At 36.5% G+C, this 13,221-nt stretch overlaps 1 protein-coding gene across 1 annotated transcript in view; it reads left to right on the top strand.

Moving 5' to 3' along the window:
- The window catches only part of UTRN (utrophin), a 352,138-nt gene extending 341,364 nt beyond the window's left edge, over positions 1 to 10,774 (top strand). Inside the window, exons 73-76 of the mRNA XM_030446581.1 lie at positions 2,658 to 2,754; positions 4,241 to 4,327; positions 6,982 to 7,004; positions 8,598 to 10,774. Of these exons, the coding sequence (XP_030302441.1) occupies positions 2,658 to 2,754; positions 4,241 to 4,327; positions 6,982 to 7,004; positions 8,598 to 8,606 (216 nt within the window). The 3' untranslated portion in view covers positions 8,607 to 10,774. The remainder of the gene's footprint in view (positions 1 to 2,657; positions 2,755 to 4,240; positions 4,328 to 6,981; positions 7,005 to 8,597) is intronic.
- Positions 10,775 to 13,221: the final 2,447 nt, after the last annotated feature.

The following is a 13,221-nucleotide window of genomic DNA, read 5'->3' as shown; positions in this document are numbered from 1 at the left end:
CTTTATCCCAGTAAAACTTAAATACATGCAAATTTATCCTAAGTTATTTTGCATTTAACATTTTTTTTGTGTCTGATAGTTATACTAAGACATTTATGATACTAACCTTCCTGCTCTTCTCCACACCTCACTTGTCATCTGCTTAATTGTCCTTATTTTGGGAGAGCAGGATTTTGGTTGCTTTTGGCTTTCTTATTACTGCAATCACTTGAACCTATGTAATGCTATGTAATGGTATGTTTAAATGAGAATGAAATTAGATAGAATCAGATATTGTCCTCTGATTAGAAGGGAATGTGGGGGGTTTGTTCAGCTTTCTTTTTGTGGTTTTTTGTGTTGTTTCTTTTTTTTTACCTTTGTTTTTTTAATCCAATGTGAGACATTAGAATAAAATATTCTAAGTATGTTTTGTTTGCTCTCAGTCTATCCACTCTTGGAGTTATTGTGCTCTACAGGTTGGGTTTTTTTTGTCATTTGCAATACTACTCTACAGTGGTACTACATAAGCCTTCCTACTAACTCATCATTAAGTTCAATCATCATTTAAGTTTGTAGGCAGCTTTTTTCCTAGGCTAATTAATCTTGACTTTGCAGTGCCTCACTATCCTTGATCTAGCCTAGGTGATGCTGTACTGCAGTTCAGTTTTGTATCAAGTCCAGCACCAGTATCCCTTCCTCAGCCACCCTTAGTCATCTATGCACCATTTTTCTGCAGTTACTTCTTGAAAGAGGGACAGATCCAGTCCAAGTGCAAGTTTGCATTTTGCATGATTCACATTCTCTCTGTCCATTTCTTTGTGGGGTGAGCAAGCAGCCACTCTTCTGCTGGAGTCAGCCTTGTCCTAACCCTGGGAGAGTTTTCTTCATCTCTTTACCATTACAACTCTAAACTGTCCTTGAGCAAAGTCTCCTGGCTATGGAGAATTACCTGAGGTTAATTAAACCAAGCTTGGCCTATTTAAATTACCTCACTCATTTTACCCATACTCTGTAGCTCGATTGAACCCTGATACTGAATAGCAAGTCGCTTAGCTAATTGGTAGGCATTCACTATTCATAGGAGTGTCTTGATGGTAAAATCCTTGGCTGGCTTGAAAACATTTCCATCTTTCTGTGTCTTCAAAATGCAGAACAATATTTCTTGATATATTCTTTTAATCAAAGCTGGAGGTTGGTATTGTCATGCTGAAAGAGAGATGAATATTGGAGGAGAAAAAGAGATTTGCTGAGTGCTCAAGGGAACATTTTCCTTTTATATCTCCAGTGTATGGAAGAAAAAGTGTTTTCCATTGTTCAACAATCTTCAGTTTTGTTGAAGATTTTATTTTTTTTAAACTGGAAATTGTCTCAGAGAATTAAATGTTGTGCTTCAGGCACTGGGCTGCAAAGGAACTAACTTGAGCAGAACTGAACTGCCATTCTGTATAGTATCTCTTCACATCGAGTCTCATAGCCAGTCTAAGTACTTGCTCAGTCTCAATTTCTAAAAGATCTTAAAAATAATTCTATTTTTTACTTCTGTATCTGTTTTTGACAGATTCATTGAAATAATCTGGTCTTTAAGCAGTTTGGAGGCAATTTAATGATTTGTGCTCAAAAAGATAAATGCTGAGGCAACCATTTCAGTTAAGGCTCTGTAACTGCCTCAGATGTAAATACTGCTTTGTGTGCATCTGATTTTTTCAACACAGTCACTTCTGGAGCTCAAATACTATATTACTACTCTCCTATTCAAATGATTTCTTAAGAGAAGGAGAAAAAAAATTTAAAAATTGCCTGAACAAGATCCCTTTCATTATATATGAGTTGTTACAGTGAAGAAGTCTTCACTGTAACTTCTTCGGGTCTTTTCTTATTTTGTGTCCATCTATCTATACTTTTACATAATCTCAGGCACATACATGGTTACAATTAAACATAATATATAACTTACATGTTTGACTCCTTGGGTGATTAAGAGTCCCGAAAGGCTTGAATACAAAACAGATTTCAAGGATTTAGCTTCCTTCTCATACTTTTCTGAAGATTACACACCACATGGTTGTCCTGGCAATTTGGTGTCGTCCACAGTATGAGAAGCAGCATCAGCAAAAGTGATGGCTAGCTACCACTTTTTAGATTTTAACAAATTTCTCATGAATCTCGTGTCTTCACTTGGCTCCATGGAGAAGGAGTTCCACAAAACTTTATTGTTGAACAGTTGTATCAAAACATGGTCTATACGGTTGTAGTTTCTTGGGAGACCTTAGCTAAATGTTCCCTCCATGTGTATATGTGTACATCTATACTTATGTTTACAGCCCAAATAATACCTTTGTGTAGTCTTTCTGCATAGTTGTACCAAGAGCCTTGGCAGACTGGCTCATACAAAACATTACATTTCTGTGGTGCGTGGTCATTATAGAATATTGTTTTTATCTATCTAGCTGGGGTCTTGTAAGAATTACACTCAAATCCAAATTTTCTTTGAACAAGTGGTTTGGTTTTTCTCTCCCCCTAACAATCATACAGACCTTAACCAACTTTTAGTAGTTAGAGAGCGAAGAAGAAAGAGCACATAAAAATAAGGAATGGAGCAGGATGACAGCATACAAGCCCACACTAAACTTCTGTATATACAATTTGTCTGAATTTGGGTATTTTTGTCTTTAATGTAGCCTGAGTCAGACTCCCGGCTTAATGGCGCTTCACCCCAGCACTCTGCCCTTGGCTACTCCTTCGAGCAAGAGACAAGCTCACAGTTTCATCAGACAGGTAAGTGTTTGGATCAGATAATGTGCTGCGTGCATCTATAGGTGATGACTGAGTAGGTTTTTTGGCATCTTTCTGAAAAGATTTATAAATAAAAAGAAAGATCTTTCTGATGTTTCCGGGAGCAAGACTTAGAGCAGCTGGAGCTGTTGTTTCCCCAGATTTGCCAACAGCTGTGGTGTCATGAGAATCCTTGTAACTGCAGTATGGAATTCTAGCAATAGACTCCTTGGTCCCATCCATTTTGAGCAAGTCAATTTACTGGCCAAATCCTTCCTCACTGAAAGGGGAATGAAATTTAATTGGAGCAAAATAGCCAACAGCTGTTTGTCCTACAGCACAATCATGCAGCCAAGCAATCTTTCAGCTACAGGAAAAAAATATTCAAAACATGTAGTTCAAACTTCCTGATGGCTGCTTTGAAATTTCTTGTGTATCCTCTGCTTCTCCTGGTATTTTCATGACCTCCCCCCTCAAAAACTTCTTAAGTTCTTAAGAATGTTCTTAAGAATTACTGAGTATTTAGGTGTACAACCTCTGCAGATGAGGAGATTTTTCTCCCAAAAGATTACTTTAAATTCTCCAGTAGCAGAACTCATTTATTCCACTGGAAATTAGCAGAAATAACTACAGATGTTAAATGTTCAAAATTAGGAAAAAAAAAATTCTCAAATTATCTTAAATGCAAATTTGTCCCTGTTTTTGTTTTCAATCCTTTGTACCATAAATGAAAAAAATTACTTATGTGGAAAACAGGAAAAATAGTCCCCTGCTAACTGAAAAGCTCTCATTCAACATTGACATGTGGGTTTACCTAAATTTATTCAGAATGCCATAGAAGGTTTTTCAGTCTGTTTTAATGCAGTGGTAGATTTATGAGAGATGCTGTCTAATAACAGTGCCATCAACAGAGCCAGTTGTATTCTCTCACTATTCCCTTGGCTTAGTTTTAAGCAGCATTAGAAAAAAAAATGGCAAGGAGGATTTTCACACTAGTGAAGCCACTGGTGCATGTTGAATAAAGACATTTAAAAGATAAATGTTTTTTAGAGAAGAATGGTGTATTCACTCTGGAAGTTACATGGCAAGTCATCTGAAAATTGAACAGAATATTAATTGAGCAGCTGCCAATTCCCTCATCTTGTAAACCTTTTGTTTATTTTAACTCCAAATTATTATATACTGCTCCTTTTGGCAATGTTTTTTTGAGTTTAAATCTTCAGTGCAGTGCTGAAGCTTTAATAAAAGAGAAATGGGTTCTGCCACAAGTCAGTAACGTAACTGTAACCTCCTTTCCCAAGGCTGGCAATTAGCAGTGACACTTCATCCACATTAAGTTATAAAAGCTTCAGGTAGTGGTTTCCCTTGAAACATAAAGGAGTGTTTAACTGGAAAGTTGAATGCGAATGCCTTTCCCAATGTTGTCTTTTTTTTTTTTTAATCCTCTCATAACTCTATTCATTGCTCTTTTTTGTTGTCATATCTGCAGATGACTTGTTAGTTCCACCTCATGATACCGACACAGATCTAACAGATGTTATGGAGCAAATCAACAGCACATTTCCAGCTTGCTGCTGTAAGTGTAACAAAAATGTCCCAGAATAGTATTGAATTTGAGTCTGTCTTTTGAAGAAAGAAGTCGTTCTTATATTGACTACGAAAAAATCTTCTCTGTGACAAGATTTCTTGTCAAGATATGCAAGCTATGTAGTTCTTTCTTTAAAGGTTCTCAATAGACACTATTTTTGAAGGGAAATAGATGTTCTCATGTTCTGAATAAGGTAAAAGCTATGTAGAACCCCATTTGCTGGTGCTGTAATCCCTGTGTAGAACTTATATGAATATAGATGCAGAAAATCTGAATGCTGTTTCTCTAATAAAACTTGGAAAAAAGACCTTAGGCAACAGAAGGGACCATAGCCAAACTCTGACTGCATTAACTAATTATTAAACTAGTTATTAAACTAATTGACCAGAGGAAATAACTGTTAACACAGCACATAACACCTTTCCCTGCTTAAATGCTTTGAAAGTTGATACTTTATTCAGCAGCTATTTAATAGAGATCAAAAGGAAACCCCGTTAATTTCATATGCATGGCTTATATCAGGTGACACACATTCCCACTAGTTCTGTTCCTTTGAGAGTGTCACTGCACTTACAAGAGAGAGGAGTTATCTCTCTGGTTCAAGCAATATTTCATGGATCAGTGGTTTTGGTAGGGGGGTTAAGTGGCAACTTCATTATTCAATAAATTATTTTAAAAATACATGCATAAATACATGTATATATTCACCTTCAGCTCCTTTGCTTTAGAAACAACAGTGGTGAAAACTTGGATAGATTCTTAAACTTTCTTTCAAATTAAATGTAATAATGATGGTCGGTTTTAAAAGGCAGAAGTGAGGGTGGTGTTTCTGTTCATTCCTTTTGGAACCATTGAGACTGAACTTATTTGTAGCAAAAAGGTTTTTTTTCAACTGTCCCTTGAGATTGTCAGTGAGTTCAATACTTCAGAGCTCATCACTTTGCAAAACAAGGATTTTGTTCTGAGGAGCATCTCTTCTTGAAGTCAAGAGCTAAGGAAGCTACTCAGCACAACTCAAGGGAGAGTTTGTGTGTATACAAACCAGTAGAAAACTCAAGTCAAGTATCAACTCTTAGTTTTGCAAATGCCTGTTGAGCATGCACAAGGAGGATAGCAGCTACTGGATGTTTGGCCCAAATGAGTTTACAGCAAATTTGCAGATGTACTCCCTCATATTCCTGTGTCAGGGCAAGCTTGATAATGGTGACTGTTCTCCGTAGCCAGGAAACATTTTAAAAAAACCAACTTGTCTAGTAGCAATGAAGCAATACCCTGAATGAGGCAGGAGCTGAGGAGACTGCAAAAAAACCCCGATGGCCTCACATTTTTTCATTTTGTGACATGTATCTCAGCATTTCAGATTAAAACAATTGACTGTTCCAAATTTGATTTTTCTCTTTGTCATTGGCATACTGCTGCAGAAATCAAACCAGCATGTCCTAATTAGTAGGTACTACTTATGTTTCCTTTTCTATAATATTTGTTACATGGGAGATTTACTAGGAGTATATTTTTTTAACCACAAAAGATTCATATACTGTTTTAGAAGCCTGGAATGAGGATTGCTAGTCTGGCCATCCCAATAGTGTGTATTAAACTCCAGCATTTTTGCAAGGGTAGACCATGACACACATCCAGTCCATCATCTTCTCCTGTGGCCATTTGAGATGGATCTGTCTTTCTGGATGGACAATTATCTAACCTGCTCTGTAAGCTTTTTAGTGATGAAGACTCCACAGACTCCCTAGGCAATCTATTTTAAGAGCATCTGTGTTCCTAATCTTAAAAAAAATATTCTTACCTTTTTTTGGTTATACCTACATGAAATTTTATTAGAATGGCTTTCATGTTCAACTTATCGTATCTATTTATTAAAAAAAACAAAACAAACAAAAAAACCCAACCCAACCAAACAAAACCAACAAAAACCAACAAACATTTTTCACAGCCTTATTACTACAGTTTTTTCCTGCCTTGGCTGCAACTTTCATTAAGGACAGTTAACTGATGGCATCTGAGCCTCACATAGATAATTTTTATTCCGTCTTGACTGGGTAATAGAGCCAGTCTTCTAGTCTATTATATTTTTAATGGGTTTCAAGATAGAATTAATCTTGAAATCAGCACTTCTGCTTACTCCAAATATCCTTTATGAAACAGTTATGTTTTAAGGCACCAGCACTGATTCAAATTATGGGGTTGGTTTGTTTTGCCCCCCCAGATCCCTTCGGTATAAATATGCCTCTTTTCCTTCCTTGTTTATGAGGTTGGTCCTCAGACCTAGGCAGGTGTTCCATGTTGTGCAAAGTCTTGTCTTTGCATCCAAGAGAGTTCCGGGAGAGTGTATTCTGAACAGATGGTATTGCAGTGTAGCACTTACAGCTCTACATGGTGACAAATGATGAAAAAGGAACAAATTCGTATCTATTTATTCATCACGCTATACATTTGTTACAAGAAAAGTAAATTTGTAAAACAAAAATTATGTATAGGCCATTAAAACACACTGCTAGTTAAATGATTAATTTTTTTAAGGTAGAAGTCTTTCTGTTTTGCAGTGCATATTTTCCTAAACCTCCCTTTGTTGTTAAACTGCCAAGATGCAGAGTCATGTTTCTAACTTCTGTTTTTTCTGCTTGCAGCAAGTTTCACTGGCAGACCACAGGTATGGGACATGTTTGTATATTTTCATAGTCATGGGGAAGCAAAGTAAAGCATGTGGAAAAGTTCCATTAAAGCATAGCGTCCGGGGGTTTTTCCTATATTTTTCCCTGGAGGTCTATTTGGAAGCTAGACTGATGTAAAAGGAAGGCTAGATTCTGGAATATAGAAAATTCATAGAAAATTCCTACTAGTTCAGACATTCCCAGAGGTACTGTGGTGTGCAGTTCTGGGATGCTGACCAGATGGAATCAGTGTGAATCTATCAGGGTCAATCAGTTTCAAGACAGCCATCAGCTCTGAACATGAAAGCTGGTTCTTAAAAAGAGATTCATATTTCCTAGTGCCCTGGTGTCTGTAGCTCCAGGAGCTCCAGGTACCAGGCCACAAAGAACAAGAGGCAGAGAGCATCTTAGGCATTAGATTAATGTTTTCACCCAATAGGTAAGCACTTTACAACTCCAAAGCAGAAATTTGGCTACTTTCAGAGTTCATAAATATGAGAGGGAAACAATCTGGTGTTTACCTACATGTTCTTGAAAAACTAACATTTCTGTTATAACAGAAACAGGAAAAACCCCTGTTATAGGTGTAGGTTGCTGATGTACATGTATGACACATGTATGAGCACATGTATGACAAACAAGGAACAACATAATCTTGTGTCATTGCAGAGTTTCATTGTTAAATAAGTTTCAAAGAGAACCAAAAAATTGCTGTGTGAGGCTTCAGAAGAATTAAGTGGTAGGGAAAGGGTCCATTTACTCTCTCAAACTGCTTTACCTTGTCCTTGCTTGTGAGGTCAGACCTCCCCAAAATGAATATCTAAAAATTGTTCTGCAAATCCTTTCTTGGATTATAATACCTGGGATAGTAAGATTGCCTTTCCAAAAAGGAATTTCTAAAGAGAATGGGATGAATCATGGCCTGCACTCAGTTAACTCAGGCTTTGTGCTCTAATCTCTTGCTAAGTTAAATTAGTGAATTAAATTATTTTTTTCAGAAACTCATCCTCTAAGCAGGCGTGGAGAGCTTTCAGTGTTCTCAATCAATAATAGTGATCTTCCTTTAAAAAAAAAAAATTGATTTTTTAGAATAAATATGATTTGTAAATGGTCTCCCACTGTAACTCTTACCATTCCGAAACCATAAGAGAAGGCACATTTTTCTATTTCACAGAGAACAGGAATCTAGAAGTAAGCATCACATTTTAAGAGACTGAGTCCAAATCCTGACTCTGTATATTCTCCATTTTTAATGCTTAGGCTCAGATAGGACAGTAGTTTGCCTCTTTTTTTTTTTTTTCCTATGGGTACAGAACACAGAGTCTATAAGTTATATTTACTGTTCTGTAGACATAACATCCTTTGGGTCTTACTGATCAAGAACTTTAAACACTGCAGTATAGTAAAATGAAGTTTCTTTTAACTACATTTCTCAGTGATTTGCCAAGTCTTGAGCCAATACATCTAAACTTTTTAAACACAAGGGTTTTGTGAAATAACATTAGAGTCCTTAACTGAACTCAGCTGGGAGTACTTAGAGCTTTCTGTGTGTCCTACCATGGTACTGACTTGGCTATTTCTCATCACATCAGGCAATGTGAAGTGTCCCTTTGGATGTCAACCCGTGCTTCCTGACGTGCAGTTACAGCCCTTTTCTACAAACCACCAATTGCAAGTTCCACTTCATCAGAAGGCTGCATGGGACCTTGGAACATGCTCTTTGCTCTGCGTGTTCTACTCAAAATAGTAAAACACTGATTACCCAAAGATGAGGATGTTGTTTTTATAGTATTATTTTTTTTTAATTTCTTCTTATTCTTCCCTTTCTATGCAACTGTAAATTAATGAGCAGTGGAGTATTTGTCACTGATTTGTATAAATATACAGCCGCGGGAAAAGGGGCAGGGGCTTTATATACATTCTTTTTGATAATCATAAAGAGAACTGCATAAGGAGTTTGGAGCAAAATGTTACATTTATACATTCCTTTCAGCTCTTTGCTTTTACATTGTAAAATACTCTTAGTTATATTGTCACACATTTAATATTCTGTACTGGTTATTTATATGCTAACCACCTGACCACACATATTTCAGATTACCCTTTAATTTTTTTCAGGGTTGGCATATAAAGTTCCTGTCACCTTCATTATTGTTACTAGTTAACAAAAATTGCTCTTGGGTGCAAGCTACAGTATTTTAATTCCATTAAACATGGTAAGCTCTCCTTTTCAGTCATAATCAACATCCTCATGCACCAAGATGGTATTTTATACTTTCTTTTCATTATTTACAGCCAAGACACTCCATTGGAGGGTTATTTTTTTAAGCCTTACTTTATTTACTTTTTCTTGAAGCAGGAGATAGCTACAAAGAGGACTTAGATGAAAGCTTGAGTTGGCTTTAGTAAGGTCTAACTTAGTGTAATCTTTCCCAACTTTGTTCAGAGACAAAGCTTTGCTGTTCCCTGTTGTGCCAAACTTGCTTCAAGTTTTGGAATTTAGTCTGTGAAGTAAAGCTCATTTCTGTGATATCTCCTTCCGATGATCTGAACAGACCAGTCTTTTGTCTGCCTTTTAGAAATGAAGAGACAATTAGAAAGCCCTTTCCAATACTATTAGTGATGGAACATTTTCTTCAAAACTGCAATGCACTTAGATGTTATCATTTGGCATTGTAATCTTGCAACTCATCTTTATCTTTGAAATAATTTCTTTATGTACTTCAATTAGGGGTAATTATGAGGAAGTTAAGTCACAAGTCAGCTGATCTTTAGTTTTTAAATTATCATAAGAGAATTTAATGCCTTTACAGAGTTTACAATGCTGCATGGGCACTTGCTTTAATTTCAGAACATATTTTTAATTGATAAAGTTGCATGCAATATATTTCCTGTATAGTGAAGAGAAAGTAAACTATGTTGTTCTTAATTATTACTGAAGGAAAAAAAAAAGTCTCAAAATGGTATTGGAAAAGTTGGAAATTCCCTAGTGCTACTGAAAAATGCTAGAGGAAAAATGCAGGTCAGGAATTTCTAGTGTCTTTGTGAAGTGGTGCCAACTACAGTACTGTGCTCCCACAGTAATCACTCCTTGGCTGCTCCAGGAGTGATCTGGGCATGGCATTGACCAGGTTCTAGCTTTGGTGAATGCCAGTTCTTTCTGAACCCTTTAACAAATTATTTAACCACTCTGCCTCCGTTTTCCCATCTGTAAAATGGGGATGATAGTATTTTACCTCTCAAAGGTGTTGTAGGGCTTGCTTAGTTAGTGTTTGAAAAGCTCTATATAAATGCTAAGTATTACTCCTGAGTGGAGCAAAGTTGTCAAGATGGGAAGAGAAGATGCTGGCTCCTATAAATGCTTCATATAATAAAAGAAATTAGTGTAGTTATTTTGAGAAGAAAACCCCACATTTTACAGAAGAGGAAAGCCATGACCACCTTTCTACCTCAGACCTATCTTCATGAGTAGTATTGGAAACAGCTTTATATTCTGTTCTCTGCAAAATACTTTGCTTTTATCAAGCTACATCATTCTCTAGGCAAAGAATCCTTAAAAATATCCCCACACATAATAACAAAGGTCTCAGTAGTGAATTTGGTGGCTTTTATTTTTGTTCTGAATATGAGGTTATGTATAAAGTTGTTTTTCTGCCTGTGTTTGTATGCATCCTTTGTCCTCTGCTGCCAAGTAGATGCTACTTCAAACACTACATTGTAACATTCTTCCTCTGAGACAATAATAAATAAAAGGAATATATTGCAGTAACATGAGAAAAAGTATGGAGTTCTTTCAAGTTTTGTCATCTTCAAGGGTGGCACTTGTTGCTAAATGCCAACAGTTTCATTCTGAAGATGATTAATTTTTACACAGGATAGTTCTGATAGTCCATTTCTATATGCAAGCAGTTTTGGAGTGTAGTTTGCATTTATAGAAATGAGATTAAGCAGTGTTTTCTCCCCATAAATCTGTGTGTATTTTCTCCAGTTTTCCATCTTTAGTGATTTAGTCTTGAATCCTTCTCATTTTTATGACAGATTTTAAATATGATCTCTGAGAAGCATGCTACTCTGATTTGCTGTAAATGCCATATGTAGATATTACAAAACAGCAGTAATGCATGAAGCCCTGTCAAATATTGGAACTGTAAATAAGTTTTCAAGTTTGGCTGACATTCAGTCAACCTACCCAGCTGAAACACAGCTTTTAAATATTTTTATTAAGCTAATGTAAATTATGTTCATGGTTTTGTTTGAACTACTGTTCTTAAAGGAAGCAAAAAGTCCCCAAGTCTAACAGTTCTCTTTCCTTATAGTAATAGTTGGCACTATTGTCATGTTTAGTATTTACTAAAATGTTATTTTTCTTAAAACTCTAATATATGTAAAATGTGTCAAAGTAAGGGCATTTTCCCTCAGTTTCTAAAAGGTTAAGTTGTAAGGAAAAAACAGGCTTTCTATGTGGCACTTTGGTGATAGAACAGTTAATAAGGAATATAATTATAGAAATAGCAATATATTGAGTACAGTTAAGTTCTGCATTTAGAAAAACAAATGTGTAAAAGAGGAGGAGACTGGTAGAGAATCTGTTAAACCACAAAACCTTTCTTTAAGAAAAGAACTTTTAATTATATTTGTAGAGCTGACAGAAGCAGAAGAGGTACTGTTAAGTAGTACCAGGACACTGAGAACAATTTATCAAAGTGCTGAAATGTTACTATCAGGTCAGATCATCTTCTTGGAGAAGATGCAAGGTTGATGCATCTGATGAAAATCTGAGTGTGGAAATTCCTCTACTATTGGGGCTTCATCTTCAGGGGAACTTCCACTCCAAAATAGTTCTTCTTGGGTGGTGGTTGTGGTGCTTTTATTCCTTTTTGGACCAAGACAAGGTTCTTCAGCTGTTCACATCTGAGTATATGAGACATCAGCCCTGATAGGTTGGAGAAACTGCAGCCAGACACCAACTGTAAGTATTCATGTGACAGTTCCTATCACTGTCTGGGTCAGGGGTTCTCTCCTCTCTTCTGTCATTGTTACAGCTGAAAAATGAGATGGAAAAAATAACTGAATTAGACCAAATTAAAAATGTATTACTGTAATAGGTAAGCTTTGGATTTATGCAAAAGACTAAAATCTTCCTTTAAACATTTACAGTACAATTTGCCCTTTGAAGAGAGTTTGCTCATTACATGTAATTTTTGTTCTGTACCTAAGAAAAACCTTCTTGAAGGTTTCACACCACTGCAAAAATAAGTAATGGATTCTGTCTGCTGTCACACAGGAATGAAAATGTCTTGATAGTTGGCTGAGAATTCTGTTCCCACAAATCCAGCAACAAAAGCAGTTTTACAAATCTAGCCAAGGTGTAAATTAATAACAATGAGGGATTAAAAAGAAAGTGGGAAAAAGTATTTGAGCAGGAAAAAACCCTTTTCTGTCTTACAAATAAAAAGGCTCTGAGTAGCATAGAGCTGGTGATTATGTTCCTCACAAAGTGCTGTTCATGTGGCCAGCAAAGGTGAAGTCTTCCTTGGCTCACATGTCTTTGGGAGCCTATCTTCCATCTTCAGTGCCACTTAAATTTTCATGATGTGCCAGCAGAAGTTGTACCCTTTGCAGTTTAGAGCTCTGCATTAGAACGAGGAGCTGCATGGAAGCACAGCAGCTGCCTTCAGAAAGGGAAGGTGGGGTTTTCATGAACTGCTTTTCTAAGCACCTCTCTCTGAGACACTGGCAGAGGAGCTGCCAGGAGTGGGCTGATTCAGCTCCTTTTCCCAGGCATCCCAGTGCTGCAGAAAACTTGCAGCCAACATAAAGGAATCTTTAAAATTGAAAAGTGCTGTATGGTAGTATAGGTATTGAAACATTATAAACCAGGAGAGCTAGATAGAATTCCCTAGGTGCTAGTCTGAGAGGTAAGTGCGTGCACAGGGAAAAAACCCAAAATTAAATCAAAACATAGATGCTGTCCTAACCCGTAGTGATCTCTGAAATGTAGTAATACAGGTGATCTATTCATGCTTTCCTTAGTCACTCTTATATGGTTTGATAAGCACTTTAAAATGCCTAGGTTTATGTCCTCTGATAACTAATATTTACCTTGGAGATACTACAGTTCTGAAATACTTATTTCCTGGCTATGGAAAGAGAGGCTACGGTAACTAGCTCAAAGGAAGATGTCTGCAGGTTAGAGATCTAATATCTGAGGATAGA

The sequence above is a fragment of the Calypte anna genome, chromosome 3 (assembly GCF_003957555.1).
Source record: "Calypte anna isolate BGI_N300 chromosome 3, bCalAnn1_v1.p, whole genome shotgun sequence".
Classification (NCBI taxonomy): Eukaryota; Metazoa; Chordata; class Aves; order Apodiformes; family Trochilidae; genus Calypte; species Calypte anna.
This window is presented reverse-complemented; position numbering and strand designations above follow the sequence as displayed.